Source organism: Bombina bombina, chromosome 4, assembly GCF_027579735.1.
Source record: "Bombina bombina isolate aBomBom1 chromosome 4, aBomBom1.pri, whole genome shotgun sequence".
NCBI lineage: Eukaryota > Metazoa > Chordata > Amphibia > Anura > Bombinatoridae > Bombina > Bombina bombina.
In genome coordinates, this window is record NC_069502.1 from 614,250,857 (window position 1) to 614,266,272 (window position 15,416).

Below are 15,416 nucleotides of genomic sequence, written 5' to 3' on the forward strand. Positions count from 1 at the left end.
TTTGTGCTAGATTCTACGTTGATATGCGCTCCGCAGCAAGTTGGAGCCCGGTTTTCCTCTCAGCGTGCAGTGAATGTCAGAGGGATGTGAGGAGAGTATTGCCTATTGAATGCAGTGATCTCCTTCTACGGGGTCTATTTCATAAGGTTCTCTGTTATCGGTCGTAGAGATTCATCTCTTACCTCCCTTTTCAGATCGACGATATACTCTTATATTTACCATTTCCTCTACTGATTCTCGTTTCAGTACTGGTTTGGCTTTCTACAAACATGTAGATGAGTGTCCTGGGGTAAGTAAGTCTTATTTTCTGTGACACTCTAAGCTATGGTTGGGCACTTTATTTATAAAGTTCTAAATATATGTATTCAAACATTTATTTGCCTTGACTCAGAATGTTCAACTTTCCTTATTTCCAGACAGTCAGTTTCATATTTGGGATTATGCTTTAAATTATCATATTTTTTCTTACCTCAAAAATTTGACTTTTTTCCCTGTGGGCTGTTAGGCTCGCGGGGGCTGAAAATGCTTCATTTTATTGTGTCATTCTTGGCGCGGACTTTTTTGGCGCAAAAATTCTTTTCCGTTTCCGGCGTCATACGTGTCGCCGGAAGTTGCGTCATTTTTGACGTTATTTTGCGCCAAAAGTGTCGGCGTTCCGGATGTGGCGTCATTTTTGGCGCCAAAAGCATTTAGGCGCCAAATAATGTGGGCGTCTTATTTGGCGCCAAAAAATATGGGCGTCGCTTTTGTCTCCACATTATTTCAGTCTCATTTTTCATTTGCTTCTGGTTGCTAGAAGCTTGATGTTTGGCATTTTTTTCCCATTCCTGAAACTGTCTTATAAGGAATTTGATCTATTTTGCTTTATATGTTGTTTTTTCTCTTACATATTGCAAGATGTCTCACGTTGCATCTGAGCCAGAAGATACTACAGGAAAACCACTGCCTGCTGGATCTACCAAAGCTAAGTGTATCTGCTGTAAACTTTTGGTAGCTATTCCTCCAGCTGTTGTTTGTAATAATTGTCATGACAAACTTGTTAAAGCAGATAATATTTCCTTTAGTGATGTACCATTGCCTGTTGCAGTTCCCTCAACATCTAAGGTGCAGAATGTTCCTGATAACATAAGAGATTTTGTTTCTGAATCCATAAAGAAGGCTTTGTCTGTTATTTCTCCTTCTAGTAAACGTAAAAAGTCTTTTAAATCTTCTCTCTCTACAGATGAATTTTTAAATGAACACCATCATTCTGATTCTTTGGACTCTTCTGGTTCAGAGGATTCTGTCTCAGAGATTGATGCTGATAAATCTTCATATTTATTTAAGATGGAATTTATTCGCTCTTTACTTAAAGAAGTACTAATTGCTTTAGAAATAGAGGATTCTAGTCCTCTTGATACTAATTCTATACGTTTGGATAAGGTTTTTAAAGCTCCTGCGGTTATTCCAGAAGTCTTTCCTGTTCCTAATGCTATTTCTGCAGTAATTGCTAAGGAATGGGATAAATTGGGTAATTCATTTACTCCTTCTAAACGTTTTAAGCAATTATATCCTGTTCCGCCTGACAGGTTAGAATTTTGGGACAAAATCCCTAAAGTTGATGGGGCTATTTCTACCCTTGCTAAACGTACTACCATTCCTACGTCAGATGGTACCTCGTTTAAAGATCCTTTAGATAGATAAGCTTTTCTTAGAAAAGATTCAATTTTTCTATGTTCAGGTAATCTTCTTAGACCTGCTATATCATTGGCTGATGTTGCTGCAGCTTCAACTTTTTGGTTGGAAACTCTAGCGCAACAAGTAACAAATCGTGATTCTCATGATATTATTATTCTTCTCCAGCATGCTAATAATTTCATCTGTGATGCCATTTTTGATATTATTAGAGTTGATGTTAGATTTATGTCTCTGGCTATCTTAGCCAGAAGAGCTTTATGGCTTAAGACTTGGAATGCTGATATGGCTTCTAAATCAACTCTACTTTCCATTTCTTTCCAGGGAAACAAATTATTTGGTTCTCAGTTGGATTCTATTATTTCAACTGTTACTGGTGGGAAAGGAACTTTTTTACCACAGGATAAAAAGTCTAAAGGTAAAAACAGGGCTAACAATCGTTTTCGTTCCTTTCGTTTCAACAAAGAACAAAAGCCTGATCCTTCGTCCTCAGGAGCAGTTTCAGTTTGGAAACCATCTCCAGTCTGGAATAAATCCAAGCCTGCTAGAAAGGCAAAGCCTGCTTCTAAGTTCACATGAAGGTACGGCCCTCATTCCAGTTCAGCTGGTAGGGGGCAGGTTACGTTTTTTCAAAGAAATTTGGATCAATTCTGTTCACAATCTTTGGATTCAGAACATTGTTTCAGAAGGGTACAGAATTGGTTTCAAGATGAGACCTCCTGCAAAGAGATTTTTTCTTTCCCATGTCCCAGTAAATCCAGTGAAAGCTCAAGCATTTCTGAATTGTGTTTCAGATCTAGAGTTGGCTGGAGTAATTATGCCAGTTCCAGTTCCGGAACAGGGGATGGGGTTTTATTCAAATCTCTTCATTGTACCAAAGAAGGAGAATTCCTTCAGACCAGTTCTGGATCTAAAATTATTGAATCGTTATGTAAGGATACCAACGTTCAAGATGGTAACTGTAAGGACTATATTGCCTTTTGTTCAGCAAGGGAATTATATGTCCACAATAGATTTACAGGATGCATATCTGCATATTCCAATTCATCCAGATCATTATCAGTTCCTGAGATTCTCTTTTCTAGACAAGCATTACCAATTTGTGGCTCTACCGTTTGGCCTTGCTACAGCTCCAAGAATTTTCACAAAGATTCTCGGTGCCCTTCTGTCTGTAATCAGAGAACAGGGTATTGTGGTATTTCCTTATTTGGACGATATCTTGGTACTTGCTCCGTCTTTACATTTAGCAGAGTCTCATACGAATCGACTTGTGTTGTTTCTTCAAGATCATGGTTGGAGGATCAATTTACCAAAAAGTTCTTTGATTCCTCAAACAAGGGTAACCTTTCTGGGTTTCCAGATAGATTCAGTGTCCATGACTTTGTCTTTAACAGACAAGAGACGTCTAAAATTGATTACAGCCTGTCGAAACCTTCAGTCTCAATCATTCCCTTCGGTAGCCTTATGCATGGAAATTCTAGGTCTTATGACTGCTGCATCGGACGCGATCCCCTTTGCTCGTTTTCACATGCGACCTCTTCAGCTCTGTATGCTGAACCAATGGTGCAGGGATTACACGAAGATATATCAATTAATATCTTTAAAACCGATTGTTCGGCACTCTCTAACGTGGTGGACAGATCACCATCGTTTAATTCAGGGGGCTTCTTTTGTTCTTCCGACCTGGACTGTAATTTCAACAGATGCAAGTCTCACAGGTTGGGGAGCTGTGTGGGGATCTCTGACGGCACAAGGAGTTTGGGAATCTCAGGAGGTGAGATTACCGATCAATATCTTGGAACTCCGTGCAGTTTTCAGAGCTCTTCAGTTTTGGCCTCTTCTGAAGAGAGAATCGTTCATTTGTTTTCAGACAGACAATGTCACAACTGTGGCATACATCAATCATCAAGGAGGGACTCACAGTCCTCTGGCTATGAAAGAAGTATCTCGAATTTTGGTTTGGGCGGAATCCAGCTCCTGTCTAATCTCTGCGGTTCATATCCCAGGTGTAGACAATTGGGAAGCGGATTATCTCAGTCGCCAAACGTTGCATCCGGGCGAATGGTCTCTTCACCCAGAGGTATTTCTTCAGATTGTTCAATTGTGGGGGCTTCCAGAGATAGATCTGATGGCCTCTCATCTAAACAAGAAACTTCCCAGGTATCTGTCCAGATCCCGGGATCCTCAGGCGGAGGCAGTGGATGCATTATCACTTCCTTGGAAGTATCATCCTGCCTATATCTTTCCGCCTCTAGTTCTTCTTCCAAGAGTAATCTCCAAGATTCTGAGGGAATGCTCGTTTGTTCTGCTAATAGCTCCGGCATGGCCTCACAGGTTTTGGTATGCGGATCTTGTCCGGATGGCATCTTGCCAGCCATGGACTCTTCCGTTAAGACCAGACCTTCTGTCACAAGGTCCTTTTTTCCATCCGGATCTGAAATCCTTAAATTTAAAGGTATGGAGATTGAACGCTTGATTCTTGGTCATAGAGGTTTCTCTGACTCCGTGATTAATACTATGTTACAGGCTCGTAAATCTGTATCTCGAGAGATATATTATAGAGTCTGGAAGACTTATATTTCTTGGTGTCTTTCTCATCATTTTTCTTGGCATTCTTTTAGAATACCGAGAATTTTACAGTTTCTTCAGGATGGTTTAGATAAGGGTTTGTCCGCAAGTTCTTTGAAAGGACAAATCTCCGCTCTTTCTGTTCTTTTTCACAGAAAGATTGCTATTCTTCCTGATATTCATTGTTTTGTACAAGCTTTGGTTCGTATAAAACCTGTCATTAAGTCAATTTCTCCTCCTTGGAGTTTGAATTTGGTTCTGGGAGCTCTTCAAGCTCCTCCGTTTGAACCTATGCATTCATTGGACATTAAATTACTTTCTTGGAAAGTTTTGTTCCTTTTGGCCATCTCTTCTGCTAGAAGAGTTTCTGAATTATCTGCTCTTTCGTGTGAGTCTCCTTTTCTGATTTTTCATCAGGATAAGGCGGTGTTGCGAACTTCTTTTGATTTTTTACCTAAAGTTGTGAATTCCAACAACATTAGTAGAGAAATTGTGGTTCCTTCATTATGTCCTAATCCTAAGAATTCTAAGGAGAAATCATTGCATTCTTTGGATGTTGTTAGAGCTTTGAAATATTATGTTGAAGCTACGAAATCTTTCCGTAAGACTTCTAGTCTATTTGTTATCTTTTCCGGTTCTAGGAAAGGCCAGAAAGCTTCTGCCATTTCTTTGGCATCTTGGTTGAAATCTTTAATTCATCTTGCCTATGTTGAGTCGGGTAAAATTCCGCCTCAAAGAATTACAGCTCATTCTACTAGGTCAGTATCTACTTCCTGGGCGTTTAGGAATGAAGCTTCGGTTGACCAGATCTGCAAAGCAGCAACTTGGTCCTCTTTGCATACTTTTACTAAATTCTACCATTTTGATGTATTTTCTTCTTCTGAAGCAGTTTTTGGTAGAAAAGTTCTTCAGGCAGCGGTTTCAGTTTGAATCTTCTGCTTATGTTTTTTGTTAAACTTTATTTTGGGTGTGGATTATTCTCAGCAGGAATTGGCTGTCTTTATTTTATCCCTCCCTCTCTAGTGACTCTTGTGTGGAAAGATCCACATCTTGGGTAGTCATTATCCCATACGTCACTAGCTCATGGACTCTTGTTAATTACATGAAAGAAAACATAATTTATGTAAGAACTTACCTGATAAATTCATTTCTTTCATATTAACAAGAGTCCATGAGGCCCACCCTTTTTTGTGGTGGTTATGATTTTTTTGTATAAAGCACAATTATTCCAATTCCTTATTTTATATGCTTCGCACTTTTTTTCTTATCACCCCACTTCTTGGCTATTCGTTAAACTGATTTGTGGGTGTGGTGAGGGGTGTATTTATAGGCATTTTAAGGTTTGGGAAACTTTGCCCCTCCTGGTAGGAATGTATATCCCATACGTCACTAGCTCATGGACTCTTGTTAATATGAAAGAAATGAATTTATCAGGTAAGTTCTTACATAAATTATGTTTTTATTGTATTGTTGTCCTGCATAGAATTGTAGTCAGGAGTTTTGTTACTTCCAAGTAGCTGTATAAATGTGAAATTACTCAATGGTTTAGCTATAAAATAATAATAATAATATTTTTTTTATTAGTGAACATCAAGATCTTCTGAAACAGATACATGAGACACAGAACCATGAAATCCGTGAAGACTTAGAACGTGAGCTTGAGTATCTTGTTAAGCAAATGGAAACTAAGAGTGATCAAATTCTAAAACTGAAGCAGCACCAGGAAAACGTAAGAGATTTGACATACACAATTTAAGTGGTTAGGTTTTTTTATAATGTTTTTCAAGATATGTATTTATGTATGCAAGAAATCTTATAGCAAAAACAGGACATCTGTTACGTTGTCTATACTTTGACCCTTAACATCATTGGACATTGTTATAAAATATACTGTGGAGCTTGTGGTCTTCTTTGTTATAAGTGCCTTTTATAACATCCCTATTGTTTGTAGAGATACCGGTATAAATCATTCCCTGGCAATATTACTAAACAGATTGCTTACTGCCACCAAATATATTCTCATCTTAGGAGAACCTAATATAAATCTAACACCTTTCTATAATGGCTATGCAAAGCAGTGTGTGTCCATAGTCTGTGAGTTTACCTAAAGAAGCCGGAGCTTTTTGTTTTGTATTTATCTATTTTTAGATTTTAATTGAAAACCTCAATTTAAACTTTTGTCTTAAATGTTTTGATAGATAAAATAGAGTGTGTGTGTGTTTAAATCAGGGGTATTAATTAATTCAAACTTTTTTTTTTCTTTTTTTCCCCCCTAAGGTTGTAAAGCTAAAGAAAAGAGTCCAGACTACGAAGATCCCTGCCACTAGTGCCCAATCTGCTGAAGATAAAAATATTAGGAGTTCAGAAGTTCAGGTCACACCACGAAAAAATCAAGCAATTCTAACAAAAAGCACCCCTATTCCCAGAAGCAAGACTTCTCTTGATCTACTCAAAAATGTGCAAAAGATTCAAATGACTTTAAAGAAAGATGACATCATGTGGGAGAAATGACATTAATTTTCTGTTTGTTTTGTACCTGTGTCACTGTGCTTTTGTTCATAAATTTACTTTCTAATTTAACTTATTTTTCTATTTTAAATAAAGTTTTCAAATGTGTGATTGCTTGTAAACTTAACTAAACATACAATTTGCTTTCATAAAACATTGGAAAATTTTGGAATCCTGATTGAATTTGCTTTACCTGTAAGGATACATTACTGGCTGTGCATGCCACGCCCACAGTCTTGACGCCACATTTAACAGCTGTACCTGTAGCCGGCAAATATCGGAGCGGCTAATTTTGTTTTGTGGCAGTTCACCTGTTTTTAGATGCCCACTTACTCGGAGACATAAGGATAAGATATTCCATCACCATATACTCTGCACGACTCCATTACATATGGGATGATCTGTATAGATTGCGGGAGGTAATGCTGGGAAATTCTTTCTGAACTCCACTGTGGGACAACATGTGCTTTTTGGGGCTTTGGTCATACCTCATATTCGTTTGAGGTTGGGGAAGTGTGAGGTAGATTCTGGATAAGTGTAGTTTCTGGTTGCTTGAGAGTTACTATTAAAAATAGGCCTAATTAGGTTATATAACCTGTACTATAAACACTGTATTTACTTGATGTTAATATTTAAATACAGTAAATAAAAGCAAATTATTAATTAATATTAATGCCACCTCAATTCAATCCCGGGCACCCAGTGTCTAATTCTCAGACTGCCTTGTGCTCACAACTTTCAAGAGCAGTTATGTAGGGTCTGGTGGCATTGCTTTCACCTTTGAGAGCCTACTATAGAGAAAGGAAGCTGCAGAGCAACATAAGTTTTTTTTTAATTTTAATGTACAATATCTTTGTTTGTTTTTTCTGGCTGCTTGAGTTCCGGCTAACAGAGTTTAGTGTGTGTATATATATATATATATATGTGTGTGTATATGTATAGAGAGAAGCGCTCTACCAGGAACGAACAACAGCTCAGCTAGTTCTATGGCGATTTACCACCCGGAAGCAGCCTCTTTTAGACCAGTGTGCTTTTCACAGAGGAAAACTTTCCTGAAGTATATCAGTCTGATCCTGCCATGCAAGGTCAGTCCAGCCCCGAAATACCAGGCAATTCTCCTCTGAACAAGGAACATGACAACCCCAGACGATCGTTTCGGCTTCCTATGGGCCTCGTCCGTGAGGTGCAGCCACACTCCTCTAGGCACACTGGGCTGGGAGTCCACGTCTGGTTTCCCCCATCACCCATAGGGAGACCTCCCCATGGTGATTTATAATTTGCATATTGGGTTCTCCGAAGTGAGAAGCGCTCTACCAGGAACGAACAACAGCTCATTAGCTAGTTATATGGCGATTTACCACCCGGAAGCAGCCTCTTTTAGACCAGTGTGCTTTTCATATATATATATATATATACACACATACAAACACACACACACAGTGGATATAAAAAGTCTACACACCCCTGTTAAAATGTCAGGTTTCTGTGATGTAAAAAAATAATTTCAGAACTTTTTCCACCTTTAATGTGACCTATAAACTATACAACTCAATTGAAAAACAAACTGAAATCTTTTAGGTAAAGGGAAATAATAATAATAATAATATGGTTGCATAAGTGTGAACACCCTTTTATAACTAGGGATGTAGCCGTGTTCAGAATTAAGCAATCACATGCAAAATCATGTTAAATAGGAGTCAGTACACAACTGTCATCATTTAAAGTGCCTCTGATTAACCCCAAATAAAGTTCAGCTGTTCTAGTAGGTCTTTCCTGACATTTTGTTAGTCGCATCCTACAGCAAAAGCCATGGTCCGCAGAGAGCGTCTAAAGCATCAGTGGGATCTCATTGTTAAAAGGTATCAGTCAGGAGAAGGGTACAAAAGAATTTCCAAGGCATTGGATATACCATGGAACACAGTGAAGACAGTCATCATCAAGTGAAGAAAATATGGCACAACAGTGACAATACCAAAAACTGGACGTCCCTCCAAAATTGATGAGAAGACGAGAAGAAAACTGGTCTGGGAGGTTGTCAAGAGGCCTACAGCAACATTAAAGTGAAACACTGTGTCGGACCCTTACTTTCTTCCCTTGATTTTTTTTTTTTTTTGGTGTTTCTTTTTCTTGATTATGTGCTAGAGACAAATTCAATAAGATGTAATTGATTATGTTTGAAATTGTTATGATTGTTCAATATGTCTTATCTTTAATAAAAGCTTTTAAAAAAAAAAACATTAAAGGAGCTGCAGGAAAATTTGGCAAGTACTGGCTGTGTTGTACATGTGACAACAATCGCCCGTATTCTTCATATATCTGGGCTATGGGGTAGAGTGGCAAGACGGAAGCCTTTTCTTACAAAAAAAAAAAAAAACATCCAAGCTCGGCTAAATTTTGCAAAAACACATCTGAAGTTTCCCAAAAGCATGTTGCAAAAGGTGTTCTGGTCTGATGAAACCAAAGTTGAACTTTTTGGCCATAATTTCAAAAGATATGTTTGGCGCAAAAACAACACTGCATATCACCAAAAGAACACCATACCCACAGTGAAGCATGGTGGTGGCAGCATCATGCTTTGGGGCTGTTTTTCTTAAGCTGGAACTGGGGCCTTAGTCAAGGTAGAGGGAATAATGAACAGTTCCAAATACCAGACAATATTGGCACAAAACCTTCAGGCTTCTGCTAGAAAGCTGAACATGAAGAGGAACTTCATCTTTCAGCATGACAACGACCCAAAGCATACATCCAAATCAACAAAGGAATGGCTTCACCAGAAGAAGATTAAAGTTTTGGGATGGCCCAGCCAGAGCCCAGACCTGAATCCAATTCAAAATCTGTGGGCTGATCTGAAGAAGGCTGTGCACAGGAGATGCCCTCGCATTCTGACAGATTTAGAGTCTTTTTGCAAAGAAGAGTGGGCAAATCTTGCCAAGTCAAGATTTGCCATGCTGAAAAACTCATACCCAAAAAGACTGAGTGCTGTAATAAAATCAAAAGGGGCTTCAATAAAGTATTAGTTTAAGGGTGTTCACACTTATGCAACCATATTATTTTAGTTTTTTATTTTTATTTCCCTTTACCTAAAAGTTTTCATTTTGTTTTTAAATTGAGTTGTGCAGTTTATAGGTCACATTAACCCCTTAACGACCGAAGACGTGCAGGGTACGTCCTCACAAAAAAGTTAGTTAACGACCAAGGACGTACCCTGCACGTCCTCGGTCTGGAAAGCAGCTGGAAGTGATCCTGCTCGCTTCCAGCTGCTTTCCGGGTATTGCAGTGATGCCTCGATATCAAGGCATCCTGCAATAACCTTTTTTAGCCATCCGGTGCAGAGAGAGCCACTCTGTGGCCCTCTCTGCACCGGAGATCGGTGGCTATATTCGTTGGTGGGTTGGAGAGATTTGGAGGGGGCGGGATCCTGGGCGGGGATGGCCGGGAGCGCGCATTGAAGCGTGCACGGGAGGGTGGGGGTGGGGCGCGTGCACGGGGAGGGAGCGGGTGGGAACTGCTACACTACAGAAAAAATGTTTTCTTAAAAGTTGGAAAAAGGGGGGAATATAACTTTTGAAAATAAATCAGTCGGGGGGGGGGGGGGGGGGGAAGCTACACTACAGAAAAAAAACCAAAAAAAACAATTTTATTTTGCAAACTGGGTACTGGCAGACAGCTGCCAGTACCCAAGATGGCCCCCAATAAGGCAGAGGGGGAGGGTTAGAGAGCTGTTTTTGGGGGGATCAGGGAGGTTGGGGGCTAAGGGGGGATTCTACACAGCAGCATATGTAAATATGCTAAAAATAATAAAAAAATTTACAACTTTCTGCCAGTACTTAAAATGGCAGGGACAATTGTGGGGTGGGGGAGGGAAGGGAGCTGTTTGGGAGGGATCAGGGGGTGGGATGTGTCAGGTGGGAGGCTGATCTCTACACTAAAGCTAAAATTAACCCTGCAAGCTCCCTAAAAACTACCTAATTAACCCCTTCACTGCTAGCCATAATACACGTGTGATGCGCAGCAGAATTTAGCGGCCTTCTAATTACCAAAAAACATCGCCAAAGCCATATATGTCTATTTCTGAACAAATGGGATCCCATAGAAGCATTTACAACCATTTGTGCAAGCTGTTTGTAAATAATTTCAGTGAGAAACCTAAAATTGTGAAAAATTAAACGTTTTTTTTTAATTGATCGCATTTGGCGGTGAAATGGTGGCATGAAATATACCAAAATGGGCCTAGATCAATACTTGGGGTTGTCTACTACGCTACACTAAAGCTAAAATTAACCCTAGAAGCTCCCTACATGCTCCCTAATTAACCCCTTCACTGCTGGGCATAATACACGTGTGGTGCGCAGTGGCATTTAGCAGCCTTCTAATTACCAAAAAGCAAAGTCAAAGCCATATATGTCTGCTATTTATGAACAAAGGGGGTCCTAGAGAAGCATTTACAACCATTTATGCTATAATTGCATAAGTTGTTTGTAAATAATTTCAGTGAGAAACCTAAAGTTTGTGAAAAACTTTGTGAAAAAGTGAACAATTTTTTTTATTTGATTGCATTTGGCGGTGAAATGGTGACATGAAATATACCAAAATGGGCCTAGATCAATACTTTGGGATGTCTTCTAAAAAAAATATATACATGTCAATGGATATTCAGGGATTCCTGAAAAATATTAGTGTTCCAATGTAACTAGCGCTAATTTTGAAAAAAAAAGTGGTTTGGAAATAGCAAAGTGCTACTTGTGTTTATGGCCCTATAACTTGCAAAAAAAGCAAAGAACATGTAAACATTGGGTATTTCTAAACTAAGGACAAAATTTAGAAACTATTTAGCATGGTTTTTTTTTTTGGTGGTTGTAGATGTGTAACCGATTTTGGGGGTCAAAGTTAGAAAAAACATAATTTATGTAAGAACTTACCTGATAAATTAATTTCTTTCATATTGGCAAGAGTCCATGAGCTAGTGACATATAGGATATACAATCCTACCAGGAGGGGCACAGTTTCCCAAACCTCAAAATGCCTATAAATACACCCCTCACCACCCCCACAATTCAGTTTAACGAATAGCGAAGCAGTGGGGTGATAAAGAAAGGAGTAGAAAGCATCAACAAAAGAAATTTGGAAATAATTGTGCTTTATACAAAAAATCATAACCACCATAAAAAAAGGGTGGGTCTCGTGGACTCTTGCCAATATGAAAGAAATTAATTTATCAGGTAAGTTCTTACATAAATTATGTTTTCTTTCATGTATTTGGCAAGAGTCCATGAGCTAGTGACGTATGGGATAGCAATACCCAAGATGTGGATCTCCACTTAAGAGTCACTAGAGAGGGAGGGAATAAAATAAAAACAGCCATTTTCCGCTGAAAAAAATTAATCCACAACCCAAAAAAATAAGTTTATTTTCATAATTGAAAGAAAAAAACTTAAATCAAAAGCAGAAGAATCAAACTGAAACAGCTGCCTGAAGAACTTTTCTACCAAAAACTGCTTCAGAAGAAGCAAATACATCAAAACTGTAGAATTTAGTAAATGTATGCAAAGAGGACCAAGTTACCGCTTTGCAAATCTGATCAACTGAAGCTTCATTCTTAAAAGCCCATGAAGTGGAGACTGATCTAGTAGAATGAGCTGTAATTCTCTGAGGCGAAGCCTGACCCGACTCCAAAAAAGCTTGATGCATCAAAAGTTTCAACCAAGAAGCCAAGGAAATAGCAGAAGCCTTCTGACCTTTCCTAGGACCAGAAAATAAAACAAATAGACTGGAAGTCTTCCTGAAATCTTTAGTAGCTTCCACATAATATTTCAAAGCTCTTACCACATCCAAAGAATGTAAGGATCTTTCCAAAGAATTCTTAGGATTAGGACGTAAGGAAGGGACAACAATTTCTCTATTAATGTTGTTAGAATTCACAACCTTAGGTAAAAATTGAAAAGAAGTCTGCAAAACTGCCTTATCCTGATGAAAAATAAGAAAAGGAGACTCACAAGAAAGAGCAGATAGCTCAGAAACTCTTCTAGCAGAAGAGATGGCCAAAAGGAACAACACTTTCCAAGAAAGTAGTTTAATGTCCAAAGAATGCATAAGTTCAAATGGAGGAGCCTGTAAAGCCTTCAGAACCAAATTAAGACTCCAAGGAAGAGAAATGTATTTAATGACATTTAATACGAACTAAAGCCTGTACAAAACAGTGTATATCAGGAAGTATAGCAATCTTTCTGTGAAATAAAACAGAAAGAGCGGAGATTTGTCCTTTCAAGGAACTTGCAGTCAAACCCTTATCCAAACCATCCTGAAGAAACTGTAAAATTCTAGGAATTCTAAAAGAATGCCAAGAGAATTTATGAGAAGAACACCATGAAATGTAAGTCTTCCAAACTCTATAATAAATCTTTCTAGAGACAGATTTACGAGCTTGTAATATAGTATTAACCACTGAGTCAGAGAAACCTCTATGACTTAGTACTAAGCGTTCAATTTCCATACCTTCAAATTTAATGATTTGAGATCCTGATGGAAAAACGGACCTTGAGATAGTAGGTCTGGCCGTAACGGAATGGGCCAAGGCGGGCAACTGGACATCCGAACCAGATCCGCTTACCAAAACCTGTGTGGCCATGCTGGAGCCACCAGCAACACAAATGATTGTTCCATGATGATTTTGGAGATCACTCTTGGAAGGAAAACTAGAGGCGGGAAAATATAAGCAGGATGATAACACCAAGGAAGTGTCAGCGCATCCACTGCTTCCGCCTGAACATCCCTGGACCTGGACAGGTATCTGGGAAGTTTCTTGTTTAGATGAGAGGCCATGAGATCTATCTCTGGAAGACCCCACATCTGAACAATCTGAGAAAATACATCTGGATGGAGAGACCACTCCCCTGGATGTAAAGTCTGGCGGCTGAGATAATCCGCCTCCCAATTGTCTACACCTGGGATATGCACCGCAGATATTAGACAGGAGCTGGATTCCGCCCAAGCAAGTATCCGAGATACTTCTTTCATAGCTTGGGGACTGTGAGTCCCACCCTGATGATTGACATATGCCACTGTTGTGATATTGTCTGTCTGAAAACAAATGAACGGTTCTCTCTTTAACAGAGGCCAAAACTGAAGAGCTCTGAGAATTGCACAGAGTTCTAAAATATTTATTGGTAATCTCGCCTCTTGAGATTTCCAAACCCCTTGTACTGTCAGAGATCCCCAAACAGCTCCCCAACCTGAAAGACTCAAATCTGTTGTGATCACAGTCCAGGTTGGCCGAACAAAAGAAGCCCCTTGAACTAAACGATGGTGATCTATCCACCATGTCAGAGAGTGTCGTACATTAGGATTTAAGGATATTAATTGTGATATCTTTGTATAATCCCTGCACCATTGGTTCAGCATACAAAGCTGTAGAGGTCTCATGTGAAAACAAGCAAAGGGGATCGTGTCCGATGCTGCAGTCATGAGACCTAAAACTTCCATGCACATAGCCACTGAAGGGAATGATTGAGACTGAAGGTGCCGGCAGGCTGCAACCAATTTTAAACGTCTCTTGTTTGTTAGAGACAGAGTCATGGACACTGAATCTATCTGGAAGCCTAAAAAGGTGAGCCTTGTCTGAGGAATCAAGAAACTTTTTGGTAAATTGATCCTCCAACCATGTTTCCGAAGAAACGACACTAGTTGATTCGTGTGTGATTCTGCAGTACGTAAAGACTGAGCTAGTACCAAGATATTGTCCAAATAAGGAAACACCGCAATACCCTGTTCTCTGATTACAGAGAGTAGGGCACCCAGAACCTTTGAAAAGATTATTGGAGCTGTTGCTAGGCCAAATGGAAGAGCAAAAAATTGGTAATGCTTGTTTAGAAAAAAGAATCTAAGAAACTGATAATGTTCTGGATGAATCGGAATATGAAGGTATGCATCCTGCAAGTCTATTGTGGACATATAATGTCCTCGCTGAACAAAAGGCAGAATAGTCCTTATAATCACCATCTTGAAAGTTGGGACTCTTACATAACGATTCAAAATTTTCAGATCCAGAACTGGTCTGAATAAATTTTCCTTTTTTGGGACAATGAATAGATTTGAATAAAACCCCAAACCTTCTTCCTGAAAAGGAACTGGCATGATTACCCCTGAAGACTCCAGGTCTGAACACACAGGTCTGGATTTGCTGGGATACGTGAGAGAAAAAATCTTCTCACAGGAGGTCTTACTCTGAATCCTATTTGATACCCTTGAGAGACAATGCTCTGAATCCATTGATTTTGGACAGATTTTATCCAAATATCCTTGAAAAACCTTAACCTGCCCCCGACCAGCTGAGATGGAATGAGGGCCGCACCTTCATGCGGACTTAGGGGCTGACTTTGGTTTCCTAAATGGCTTGGATTTAATCCAATTTGAGGAAGGCTTCCAATTGGAAGCAGATTCCTTGTTGGGAGGATTGAGTTTTTGTTCCTTATTCTGACGAAAGGAACGGAAACGGTTAGAAGCCTTAGATTTACCCTTAGGTTTTTTATCCTGAGGCAGAAAAACTCCCTTTCCCCCAGTGACAGTTGAGATAATAAAGTCCAACTGAGAACCAAATAAATTATTACCTTGGAAAGAAAGAGATAGTAATCTAGATTTAGATGTCATATCAGCATTCCAAGATTTAAGCC

General features: G+C 39.2%; 1 protein-coding gene across 1 annotated transcript in view; it reads left to right on the forward strand.

The window, feature by feature from the left end:
* CEP57L1 (centrosomal protein 57 like 1) overlaps window positions 1–6,858 on the forward strand; it is a 56,257-nt gene extending 49,399 nt beyond the window's left edge. Inside the window, exons 10-11 of the mRNA XM_053710623.1 lie at window positions 5,827–5,971; window positions 6,520–6,858. Of these exons, the coding sequence (XP_053566598.1) occupies window positions 5,827–5,971; window positions 6,520–6,753 (379 nt within the window). The 3' untranslated portion in view covers window positions 6,754–6,858. The remainder of the gene's footprint in view (window positions 1–5,826; window positions 5,972–6,519) is intronic.
* The last annotated feature ends 8,558 nt before the right edge of the window (window positions 6,859–15,416 follow it).